This window comes from Trachemys scripta, chromosome 1 (genome assembly GCF_013100865.1).
Source record: "Trachemys scripta elegans isolate TJP31775 chromosome 1, CAS_Tse_1.0, whole genome shotgun sequence".
Lineage (NCBI taxonomy): Eukaryota > Metazoa > Chordata > Testudines > Emydidae > Trachemys > Trachemys scripta.
The window spans coordinates 284015106-284028214 of NC_048298.1; the positions used below are offsets into that span (position 1 = coordinate 284015106).

Sequence of the window (13109 nt, forward strand, 5' to 3'; positions counted from 1 at the left end):
TTGATTATAAACCTAGATTGCAGCCTTCGGAGGGGGAGAGGGACGGACTATCCATTGTCTGTTCCTGACAGACTTCCATAGGGAGGGAACTTATCAGGATGTTTTGTGAAAAGGGTACAGGTGTGTTGATGTCACTAGGCCTCACCCTAGGTAACTCGGGACAGTGGAAGGCCACTAAGTGTCAATGAAGCCTTCCTGCACTAGGCCTAAGTGAACCAAACTCTATCCTTCCATGTTTAAACTCTAATCAACCTCAAAAGCCAGGTGCAATTGGAATATGTAAGCAACCAGTTATCTGTGTGCAACCCCCTGCTCAAGCGGTAATAATGAGGCCTGCATGTTTCTGGCTGAAGGGAAAAAGGACAAGATAACGGTTTAAAGAAGTTACTAACAAGCTAGGCTTATAGCTGCCAAGAATGACTTAACTGCTTAAATGTAATCGTTATTTGCTTAGTAACTATTACCAGGGACGGGAGGGGTAAAGGGGAAAGGGGGGGGTGAGGCTTAACTGCACAATGTATAAAAGAAGAAAAACTGTTTCTGTTAGTGTGCTTGATCTGAGACGTGCCTGTCTCCTAGCACCGCTTTGGGATCCCAAATAAACTTTATTTGCTTCTCCCCCTGGTGTGTTTATTGGCGCGGAGCACACCGGGCAACGAACCCTGCTGTTGCTGTCCTCGGGCACTCTGTGCTGGCAACAGGTGTACCCCTTTCTAACACTGGAATGCCACTATTGCTACCAGGACCTTTGTGAATAGCCTAGGGGTAGTAACAATGCCAAAAGGACTTCATACTGCGTGTGCCAAGTGCAAACCTCCGGTACAGTCTGTGGACCAGAAGGATGGGAATGTGGAGATGTTCCTCCCTCAGCTCCACTGAGATTAGAAACTCCCCCTGGGTGATAGCCACCACGGTGGTCTGAGCGGTCTCCATTTTTAACTTGGGGGAGTGGATTGATTTATTGAGTCTCTTGAAATCCAGCACCACCCTGTCCTCCCAATTTTTTGTGAATTAGAAAAACCCAGGGAGCAAAACCCCCGACATCATTCCTGGTTTAGGATAGGCTCTACTGCCCTGATTTGAAGAGGATTGATTTGCCTGAACATGGTCTTCCTCTTGGAGGGGCTGAGTGAGAAAGGGAAAATTTAAAGTAGGGAACCTTTTGAATTCTGTGGCAGACCCTTTGGAAATGTCTCTCACCCATTTGTCTGTGGTAGTCACGGTTTATCATCTGTCATTTTAGATGGGTAAAGCAGACACCACTTCAAATTATGTCCCTTTTACTATATAAAAGTGGAATTTAATTTAATTTTAGACTATAGCCAGAACACTAAAATCGTTATTCTATTTTCAAACTTTTGTAGACAAGACCCAAGACAATTTGCAACTGCCCAGTAAGCAATCCTGGAGTCTAGTTAAATGCAGTAATTTATCTACAATGTGAGATTTAATACTCCAACACTGAAATGGAGGGATTTTTTGGAAGGTGGTGGTATTTGGTTTTCTTCACTCATTCAAAGGTCCACCATCAAAGCCTATCCACCTTCAGAGCCTGTCAATAGCACTTCATGCAAGAGCTAAAGAGCAGTAGGACATGTTTCTTCCTTATTTCGTAAGTGGCATCATTATTGGGGGTTATAGTGATTCACATTCAGTTTGCAATCCAACAATGTTATGCAGTTACTAAAAAGACTATCATCATTCTAGGGTGTATTTACTGGAGCGTCAGCTGTAAGACATGGGAGGTAACTGTCCCGCTCTGCTCAGCACTGGTGAGGCCTCAGCTGTCCAATTCTGGGCACCACACTTTAGGAAAGATGGACAAATTGGAGAGTCCAGAGAAGAGTAACAAAAATTACAAAAGGTTTAGGAATCCTGACCTAGGAAGAAAGGCTAAACAAACTGGGCATGTTTAGTCTTGAGAAAGAAGACAGGAGAGGGGACCTGATAACAGGGGTTAAGGCAGGGGTAAGTCAATAGGTGGACTGTGGGTCAAATCCAGACTGCCAGACGCTTTTGAATTAACAGCAAAATCTTTTTACTTACCTATTATCACTATTGTTATTGTGGTGTGAAAAATGTTTCTCCAGAGTCTGGACCTTGACCAAGAGATTTGGACCTTAACAAAAAAATAATGCCTCTCCCTCCAATAAAGAGAGAACATGGGGCTCATTCTTCTTTTAGCAGAGCGGGAGTCTTGCTCCTACATACTCGCAAGCTTGGTTCCCAGTATCTGTACTACCTAGCTATTACTTCTCCAAATATCAATTTTGATTTTATGTTTTTTCTTCCACATCTGAGTTTTCAGACTTAAAAATAAGATGAACCAAACTTCTTTATGGAAAAATTTATATTTTACAGTTTTATTCTTAAGCACAGTTAGAGAGCAAACAATTAACACTGTAGTTGAAAAGTGTGTTTACCCAAAGTTGCCAGAGCTAATAAATTATTCAACAGAAATACTGTGAATTAAAAATAAGGCAATAATCCTAAACAGTCCATTAAAGGTCTCCTCATCCCCAAAAGTACAGAACTGATAAAGCTAGTAGAAAATGTGTATTTATGACTTAGTTAAATCTGTTTCTGAAAACCCCGCATGGACAGGAGTGATGAAAAACAGGCTTCCATTCCTGATTAAACCTTAACACCTGCAGACAAAGGAATTACTAAAGCACGCAAGATGTAAAGACAATAATTTCGATCTTCAAGGGAACATTCAGTGTCTTAAATCCAAGAATGCTATGTCCATACACAATGGTCAGCGTGTGAATATGGGCAATACAAAGATGCCAAATCAACAGATTAGAATTTTTTCCATTCCATGTCATCAGGAGGATTTACGTCTACCTTCCTTTTCCCCACATCAGACCAGTTGGTGCTCAGAACAGTCCCTCCAGACTCCATCTGCAATATGGAAGAACATTTGTTTAGTCTGATGAAGTTAGTTATAGCCAGTTATTTAAAATGATCCACATTTTTTATAGCAGATTATGTTCTGCAAGACTAGAGTCTGCAGGAAACAATGCACTAATGCAGATACCCTGGGAATTCTCCAGAACTTCTCAAACCCTTCCCTATATACTATGTGCATTTATGATTATATTAAATGAAGATGACTTGATCTAGACATAGGATGTGCACATGATTTTTGTATCAATCTTTGCATATTCTGCACATAAGACTTCTGACATTAACATTTAACAAAGCAATAATTTCTGTTGTCATATGTCCACTTTTGATGTGATTAAGGCAAATAAGTACTGACACTGCTTCGATATACAATAGCCTCTAATGGTCCAATCATGCATTCTTGTGCACTCGAACGCCTATTTAAAAATTAGCAATTGACAGAAAAACGAGGAGGAGTCAGGTTCTCTCCTCTGTGGATCTTTTGACCAACCAGGAAGGAGCAAGTTGCTCCCACTGACATTAGTATAGGCTCAAACAAAAAAATAAGCAAGGATGGAGAGCAATCTTTGTGCTCCAAGTCTAAGCTCACCACTCAGAATTAACAATATGGAGAAATGCAACTCTTCCATATGCCAGTACATAAAAATGCTATCATACCAACATCACTGGATAATTTGTTTTCTTACTCAGTAGAGGCTGAGTTTTCAACTGCTAGAGATTCATATATATAAGTTCTTGTGCATTTATGAATTTACCACAATTGCAGGTGCAAACAGAGAGCTCTAAATATTTATTTGCCTCCGATTACCGTATTTACATATGCAAATGGCATTGGCCCACAAAATTTGGCCTCAAGGGTTTTTTTTTTTTTAATTTTAGTTATTTACTTTATAGCATTAACAAATATGTAAGGATAGATTGAAGTCTTACGAAGGATTTGTTCATGGCACGTTTCACTTCATCTGTACCATCTGAATAGATTTGCTGAAAGAGTTTATTTAAAGCGGCGTCCCCCTCTAATTTTTCATTCTTTTCTTCTTCTTTGATCTCAACCACCAATTTATCCCAGTTCCTTGTATAATGAGAGGATGATGGATATAGGTGTTTGGAGTCTGGAAATAACATTTGCAGTTAGTTAAATCGGCGTTTTTGGCAACATTTACAGCATGAAATAATTAACCCCACCCAGATTGAGCAAAAAGTACCAGGGATCTGTAAGTACAGATCTTGTCAGACAAGTCTGATTGCTTTTTTGGACAGAATTTTAAAGCTAACAAATGAAGGGAATTGCAGGAGGTTGATTTTTCTAGTGGATCACCTGATACAGCACAATATCCTATCTTTTAAAATTCAGTCTGATTGGGCTGAATAGGAGCCATGTTTAAGGATTAAAATTGGTTGAAGAACATGAAAATGATGAACTGGCAATGTATCCAAGTGTCACAAGGTAAGTGTCAGAGCCAGTGTTATTCAAGATCTTAGGATCTGATCCAATGACCAGTGAAGTCATTGGGAGTTCTTCCATTCAATGGGTGTTGGATCACAGCCTTAATGATCCCTAGAAGACTAAGTAATGGTCACATTAAAATATCATGCAATTCATACTAAAAATCAGGAGGCATTGCAAACATCAGTGAGAGCAGGCAAAAAAGGAACCTAGCAAGGCTGAAAACATGGGGAGAAATGAAGATCATCTTGAAAAGTTATCTGAAGCAAAATGCAGAGGGAGGGAGAAACCAGGAAAGCAGTAAAGCTGAAAAGCCCTATATGATATAAACGGAGAAGTTGAGCTTGCACTGAAAGTGACAGCAAAAAAAGTTAATGCAATTTTGGGCTACATATGCAGAACCATCACAGGGACAACCATTGCTCTACAAATCTGAGACTACAAAGAGAATAATTCTTTTAGGTCTGGGTGCCTCAATAACAAAAATATGGAGGTAAATCAGAAGGAAGAAGATGAACACGACACCAGGAACAGATTAGGCAGCTAGAGAGACTTATTTATAAGGAAACATTAACGAGTGCAATCTGTAGCTTGGCTAAGCAACGATGGGAGTGGAGGAGAGCAGAGCATACCAGACATGTACAGATAACTGTGAAAATGAAAGGGGAGAGGCATTTTAGATAGTACAAGGGGGTATAAGTAATGAGCTGAAATTAAAGGAAAATTAAGCCAAGTATCAGGAAAATCTTTTGATGTATGTGAGTGCTATTGAACTAAAAATTTTCTCCAAAAGTTACAAGCCTCTCTCAGTGCAACAAAGGAGAATACAACTTAACTAGGCAGCCCAATCAAACGATAAGCTCCCAGAGAAACCCAGATGACAAGCACGCATCCTGAATAATCCCCTCAGGTAGATGAAAGCCATGAGCAGAGTGAACAGCTGAATTCTTAGGGCTTTACTACCAATCAGAATCCATTCCCACTACACATGAAGTCCATGAAAGTAGAGTATCAGAATGACATATTTACATTTATTCCAGGTAAACCTATTGCGACAATATTTCATATGTATAAGATGTTCTATGTAATTGGGAAGAACGTTAATAGGACAATATGTATATTTGCATTAAATGCACAATGAAGTCAAAAAACAAACCTGATGTGTATTGTTTTAGCTTAGGAGAATCTCCCTTCCCTTCCAGCTTCTCCCATCTTATAGCCTCTGGCTTCTTCATTTTTATCTCAATCTATAGAACATACAAGATGTATAAAGACCAAAATCTATAATTCCAGATCACAATAAATAGCTTTGCAGATTAAAGTAGGCTAGGTTGCAGGACAGTCAGAGGTTGCAGATATTAATTTATGACTAAAAAAACTCAAATCTATGCCATCCAGTTACACAAAAGTTAATCTACTCAAAATTTTATTACACAGATTCTCCTCCCTTTTTACTCCCTATTGTTTATTATGCAAACGAGTCTTGTTTCAAATTAAGATCGTAAACTCTCAGGGCAGGGACTGCATCTTTCTGCATGTCAGTACAGTATCTAACACAATGAATCCCCATACTTAGAGCCTTTGAGCACTATAGCAATACAAGTTATACATAAGAACTAAATGCAACTTTTACATCAACAGGGCTTCAGAATCAGAATTCAGTAGCTTACCTCAAACTGCTCATATTTAAAGGTTTAGTATTTGAAGCACAATACATAATTACAGACTATGTGACAGCCTGAAGCTATTAACAGTTTTCAGAAGACATTAAAAACTCTATAGTGTTAGCTGGTTTAGTGGATAAATAAAAACCTAGTCTTTAATACTGTAGGGGGAGAAAATGTCTGCTATTCATTCCAAATTCGGCAGTGAGCGTGGACACACACAGTAAACGCAATCTAAAACAGCTCTCTAAACAGCCATATGTTTATCTGCTGCACCTTCTAAGCCCTTTACTTTGAAACAGCCATATTCAGATGCCTTCTCATAATTGTTAAACTTGTATTTTTGCTTTGCAACTTTGTAACTCAATAGCCAATGGGAAAATCCAAAACAGATACTGACTTCTGTAGCACTTAGGAAAATTGTATTTATACTTAAGACAAACTTCAGCTCAAAACAGAATTATACTGTTCACTTACAAGAATAAGTTAGTACGATGCTATAGTACCTTAAATTGTGTCTTATTAACTATTAAAAATTCCCTATTTTGTCTGATCAGAATCTGTAGCTTTACCTAAAGCCACTATAACCTGGGGATCCCTGCAGACCTAAGAACAAAGAGACCTTTGTAAAATGCTAGCCCCAGAGCTCCTAGCAATAAGCCGCTTAAACACCATCATGCTGATCAGAAATTTGAACTTCTATTTCACCCATTCATCAAATCAGCTGCAAGTAAGCAATAATTTAAGATGTTTTTTAAAACAGGAAGTAAACTCACAGTCATTTGTTCAATGCCTAGGTTTCTGCTTTGAAGTCCAGCGTATTCAAAGCTGTATGTTGGGTTTTAAAATGCATGAAATATTCAATTATCCCTGCATTTTCTTTGGGAGGGTTGTACATCATTCCCCTTTCCTACATGAGTTTACATAGAGATTTACTTTGTTTACCAACAACCTGGAAAAGTGAAACAAAACATGGAACTTTAGTGGTAAGTGATGAGAACGCCTCCAAAAGAGGCAAGGAAGGATTTCAACAAATGTGTTTTAACATTCTCAGGTCTAAGAAGATCAGCCCAAAGCAAAACAACGCTTCCTCCTCCACCATATACTCTGATCCCAACTGCTATTCGTAAGTGCAGGAACACATTGCCTCAACAGCTTCTTATTACATCACCTCCTCCCACCAAGTCAATATTCAGAAAACTTAGTACATTATCTCCCTCTATTCTTGTTATTTTAGAGTGTTCAGCCCCCTTACTGCAGCAGTTTCTGAAAAATATTTAATCAGTTTCTTTTGAAAACATTTCTTTTGAAACTTTTTCCTTTCTAAAAACAAAGTCACTTGCTATTGCTGCTCTCTGCATTTCTAGCAGTAAAGCCTGCAAAATGAAACAATTTAGAAATGTTTAGTAAGTAACATTAGTCTTAGTAATCAAACAAGGCTATTTTAAACTTAGCTGGTGACTCTCCTGATCAGAACAGGTTCCTGTTTCTGCACCACCTTACACAGAAACCAATCTTCAGTCTTTCTCAGAAGAGAGAAAGGAGCACGGCACAAAAGAACTAGAAGCCTCTGAAGCACTTAGGTGAATCAGCACCTCTTTTTAAGTATTGCAGGCCCTAGCAAAGAATTCTGGTACATCTGTCACAACTGAATTCTACTTTCTGAAAAGGGGGCAGAACTAAACTTCGATTCTAGAAGCCTGGTGTTGTGTGTGGTGCCCAAGAGAAGTACAAACTAATATTCTACATAAATCTTAAACAGTAGCACCACATTTTGTATTGTATCCCTCCAACATATAACTAGTATTAGATTTGCTTTTTTTAAATTATTATTTTACAATAATATGCACCAACCTCTACCCCGATATAACGCGACCCAATATAACACAAATTCGGATATAATGCGGTAAAGCAGTGCTGCGGGGGGGGGGGGGGGGAGAGACTGCGCACTCCGGTGGATCAAAGCAAGTTCAATATAACACCTATATTGCGATAAGATTTTTTTTTGCTCCCAAGGACAGCGTTGTATCAAGGTAGAGGTATATATGTAACAGCTAGGTATTAAGCGATAGATGCAAGCAAAGTAAATCCCCCCCCCCCCCGATCAACATGCTAGATCCTGTGCTAAATGAAACATTTAGCTGGATTCCGTAGTCCCAAACTGTTTCCCCCCTTTAACATTAAACTACATTTGCTCTCTGCTGGCCCAATTACTTACATGATTCAAGTCCTTTTGAACTTGAATGCACTGTTCATTTGTTCTGCCTCCAAATTTAGGAGCTACACATTGAAGAGGTTTCCCAGACCCATGTCCAAACACTTGAGGTGTCTGAATGAAGGTCCCCTACTTCCTCCTTCCACAAAATATTGACCACTGGTATACTCTATAAAACTTTCCAACCAACTTTTATGGCAATCTTTACCTTCTGCTCTTAGAAAAAGGTCTTTCCGCCCCTTCCATGCCTGTAAATTAGGATTTCCAAAGAGTCTGATAAGGTTACTAAATCATTAAGTGTTTTACAACATATCAATGGATTCTTTTTAATAGCTAAGGGTGTCTCAGTTACAGGACTAAGAATAGTCAGTCACCCTTCCAGCTGCTTAACCTGCCATTCATGAAGAGAAGTCTGTACTTGAGTCTAACCTGAGTGTGAAAAAACAATGGTGAAATTCATGGGGGAATTGTCAAATTAAAAAAGTTATGGGGAAAATGGAGGAATGGGGGGGATGTCAGGGAATGTCCATGATCTATGCCAATATGACTAGCCTTCAGTAAAAGTCTACAATAGTTTTAAGTAAGATTTGGAAAGCAGATAAGAGAAGTGTCACTAAAAACAGAATCATCACATTTGTCAGTTTTCCGACATTAAAACTCACTAATCTATAGTTTTGTGATTAGTTTTAAGATAACTGTATGTAGAGCTCCATGTAAGCCATGGAGAGATAAAAAGGCTTCTATGCTGCCAGGTGCAGCAAGTCACACCACCTCAAAGAATGGCTCAAATGTCAATTAATACATTTGAAGTGCTCCTTACCCTCTAAGCTTTCATAATACTGGATTGGGTAAAGTGAGCAAAAAGTTTTCCGTCTAGTGATCAGACTAAACCAATCATTCAACTCCCAGCTTCTTCAGCTGTGCAGAACCTGATTACATCATCATTCTATATCCTTCCCTTTTCCATTTACCCCCCTCTGCATAGTCTGTGAAAAGACAGTGGCCCTTCCTCTCACACTACAAATAATGGCTCTCCATCCTTATTGCTAAACCTTTGTCCGTGCACTAAGCATTTCACCTTGATGGTTGCAGACACCTCCGATAGGAATGGGGACTGGAGGGTGGGTGAGATAAGAAACCTATTTAATTGAACCCTTCACTGTCTTCATCTTTCTTTATATTTCAGATTCCCTGACAGCTTGTCAATGTTGGTTTGTGCTTTAATTTATTGAGGCTAAGTCTACACTTAAAAGGCTGTAGGGGCATAGCAGAAAAAGGCTTCCCATCAATGTAGTAAATCCACCTCCCCGAGAGGTGGTAGCTAGATCAACAGAAGAATTCCTACCACTATGTATATGTGGATTTAGGTTAGCTTAACTATGTCGCTCAGGGGTGTGGATTTTTCACACCTCTGAATGACATAACCGGGTCAGTCTAATTTTTTAGTGTAGAAAATAAGATCACCTTGAGCTCCTCAAGTCTTCCTTTACTTGTCAAGTGTTATGCATGACTATGCCACTATACAATTGATATTGTAGAACACCATTCCATTAACTCACGTTAGCCTGTGGCCTGTTTGTTTGCCTCGAATGTCCGGCAGATTTAGATCCATATTATCACATTTTTGTTGTTGGCCTTTAGAGTTTAACTTTTGTTCTTATTTTTGAGACCTAATTCAGCCTGTAACAGAATAAGTGACTAATGTATGGCTAATCACCACTACTTTTTGTATAATCTAAGTATTGTACTTTTGCCTAATTAGTTCCATTGCACAGAATTACCCAATTAGATATTTGTACACTAGGCCATTAATTTGAGCTAAAACTTTACTTCTAACAATTATGTTTACACTCAAGAGTAGGATACCTTTTAAATTAGGTACATACACTTTCTTCTAATTATTATTTTTTAAACCGAAGCGCTTTCTTTTTCCAGCATACATCGACATCATGGATTCCTTCTGAAGGTCTTGCCTGCCCGTCACAGTACTCTCCCCATGCTTCAGGAAAATGCAAATCAAGCTTTACTGTTTTTGCTGCTCCACTGATACCGATATTTGTTTGTAATGTTTTCGCTAGTTCTTATTACACTTCCCTCTACTGCAAATGGCCCTGAACCAGAGTCCTATTATATGACAATTATCCCTGAAAGGCGGTTTACAAAACAATTCCTAACACATAAGATGCAGCCTTCTTAATCTTTAAATCATTTCAATAACAGCAGCTGACTAAAATAAGGATAGATGAAAACATTTGAGCGAGAGTAGTGATAACATGGTTAAACCTTGACTCAGTCTCCTTCAGTTGGAGTAACTCATTAGCTAAAGCAGCAGGCGGGAACAGAAAGAGGGAAGCGTGCACACTACAGTATCACCATACAACCACGCTTTCTAAAAATAGAAACCTATGAACTTGGGAAAGAATTTCTTGAGAGTTGATCTGATAAACACAGCTGTGAACACCATATCACTATTTATATAAATAGGATTTAAAATGTGTTTAAAACAAGCATTTTTGAAATTAATGCTGCTGACAGACATTACAGATCAGAGTCTTGAATTCTGACAAACACCATGTCAGCCTGGATTTTCACTATTTGGACAAAGGTGAACACATTTCACAATTTATTTTCATAGATTACAAGGCCAAAAGAGATCACGGTGATAGTCTAGTTTGACCTCCTGCATAACAGCCACAGACCTTCCCCCAAACAATTCCTACATCCTGTCTTTTAGATAAACATCCAATCTTGATATAGTAACTCCTCACTTAAAGTCATCCCGGTTAACGTTGTTACGTTGCTCATCAATTAGAGAACATGCTCGTTTAAAGTTGCGCAATGTTCCCTTATAATGTTGTTTGGCAGCCGCCTGCTTTGTCCATTGCTTGCAGAAAGCAACCTGTTGGAGCTAGCTGGTGGGGGCTTGGAACCAGGGTGGACTGGCAGCCCCCCTATCAGCTGCCCTAAGTCCCCTGTGTGGAAGCCGCCCAGCAGGCTATCAATTGCTAGGCAGTTCAGCTGTCCTCTCCCCACTGCTGTGTGCTGTTCCTGCCCTCTGCCTTGGAGCTGCTCCTGGGGTGGGAGAGGAAGAGGGGTGCTAATGTCAGGGTGTCCCCCTCCCTGCCCCCCCACTCCTTTACCCCATCTCCACAGAGAGGGGGACGACATAACAAGGCTCAGGATGGAGGGAGCTTGCTGGCAGCAGCTGCTGTCTCAACTTGCTGATCTACTTTAAAAGACAATGTACTTAGCGTGGGGTCAGTGTATTTAAAGGGGCAATGAACATCTCTCTCTCTCTCTCACACACACACACACACACACACACACACACACACACACAAGGTGTGTATCTCTGTCTCTCTCTGCCATGCTGTCTCCCCTCCTTCCATTCATGCTGCCTTGTAGAGCGTGAGGCTACATTAATAACGTGTTAACCCTTGAGGGCTCAGTCGAGTGCTAGTTCATCATTTAGCAGTAAGGCATTCCCTGGGAAACATCCCACCCTCTGACTTCACCTCAACCAAGACTCACAATCATCATTGCTGTGTACAGTATTAAATTGTTTAAAACTTATACTGTGTGTATATTATATATAAAAAAATACAGTCTTTTCTCAGGCTTTCCCTGGAACCTAATTCCCCCTCTCCCCCATTTACATGAATTCTTATGGGGAAATTGGATTTGCTTAACATAGTTTTGCTTAAAGTAGCATTTTTCAAGAACATAACTACAAAGTTAAGCGAGGAGTTACTGTATAAATATGGTCAGTGATGGAGACTCCACCACAACCCTTAGTAAATTGTTCCAATATTTAGTTATCCTCGCTGTCACAAATTTATGCCATATTTCTAGTCTAATTTGTCTAGCTTCAACTTCCAGCCACTTGATCATGTTATACTTTTCTCTGCTAGACTGAGGAGCCCATTATTAGACATTTGTTCCCAATGTAGATACTTGTGGACTGTAATCAAGTCACCCTTAACCCATCTTCGTTAAGCTAAATAGATTGACCTCCTTCAGCCCATCACTATAAGGCATGTTTTCTAATTCTTCAGCCATTCTCATGACTCTTCTCTGAACCTTCTCCAATTTATCAATATCATTCTTGAACTGTGGGCATCAGAACGGCACACAATATTCCAGAAGCGGTCACACCAGCGTCAAATTGAGAGGTAAAATAACCTCTCTACTCCTACTCGAGATTCCCGTTTATGCATCCCATGATTGTATCAGCATCACATTGGGAGCTCATGTTCACCCATTAGCCATCACGACCCCCAGATCTTTGTCAGAGTTACGGCTTCCCAAAACAGAGTCCCCCATCCTCTGTTCCTAGATGTATACCTTTACATTTAGCCATATTAAAATACACAGTTTGCTTGCGTCCAGTTTGCTAAATGAATCAGATCACACTGAACCCATGACCTGTCCTTTGTTATTTACCACTCCCTCAATTTGTGTGTCAGATACAAACGTTATCCATGACTATTTTGTTTTCTTACAAGTCTCTGATAAAAATGTTAAAGAGCAACGGGCCAAGAACAGATCCATGTAGGACCCTGCTGGAAACAAACTTACTTGTCAGTTATTTTCTGATGTCACATTTATAGCTGATAAAATTTGTCTGTGCACTCTCCTACCAACTTCTGCAGTTAAGTTCTAATTTTGTGTTTGCAACAGAGGATGTTATGGATCTTACTTTATCAATATTAAACATTATCTAAATATTAATCAACAGAGAGTCCTGTGGCACCTTTGAGACTAACAGAAGTATTGGGAGCATAAGCTTTCGTGGGTAAGAACCTCACTTCTTTGACCTGCATCTGAAGAAGTGAGGTTCTTACCCACGAAAGCTTATGCTCCCAATACTTCT

At 39.5% G+C, this 13109-nt stretch overlaps 1 protein-coding gene across 3 annotated transcripts in view; it reads right to left on the reverse strand.

Annotated features, from left to right (window-relative positions):
- Positions 1-2332: 2332 nt before the first annotated feature.
- The window catches only part of SUGT1 (SGT1 homolog, MIS12 kinetochore complex assembly cochaperone), a 43855-nt gene continuing 33078 nt past the window's right edge, over positions 2333-13109 (reverse strand). For all 3 annotated transcript variants that reach the window (XM_034758402.1, XM_034758401.1, XM_034758400.1), the window contains exons 11-13: positions 5514-5604; positions 3841-4022; positions 2333-2904 (exon numbers count right to left, since the gene is read on the reverse strand). In XM_034758402.1, the coding sequence (XP_034614293.1) occupies positions 2803-2904; positions 3841-4022; positions 5514-5604 (375 nt within the window). In that variant the 3' untranslated portion in view covers positions 2333-2802. The remainder of the gene's footprint in view (positions 2905-3840; positions 4023-5513; positions 5605-13109) is intronic.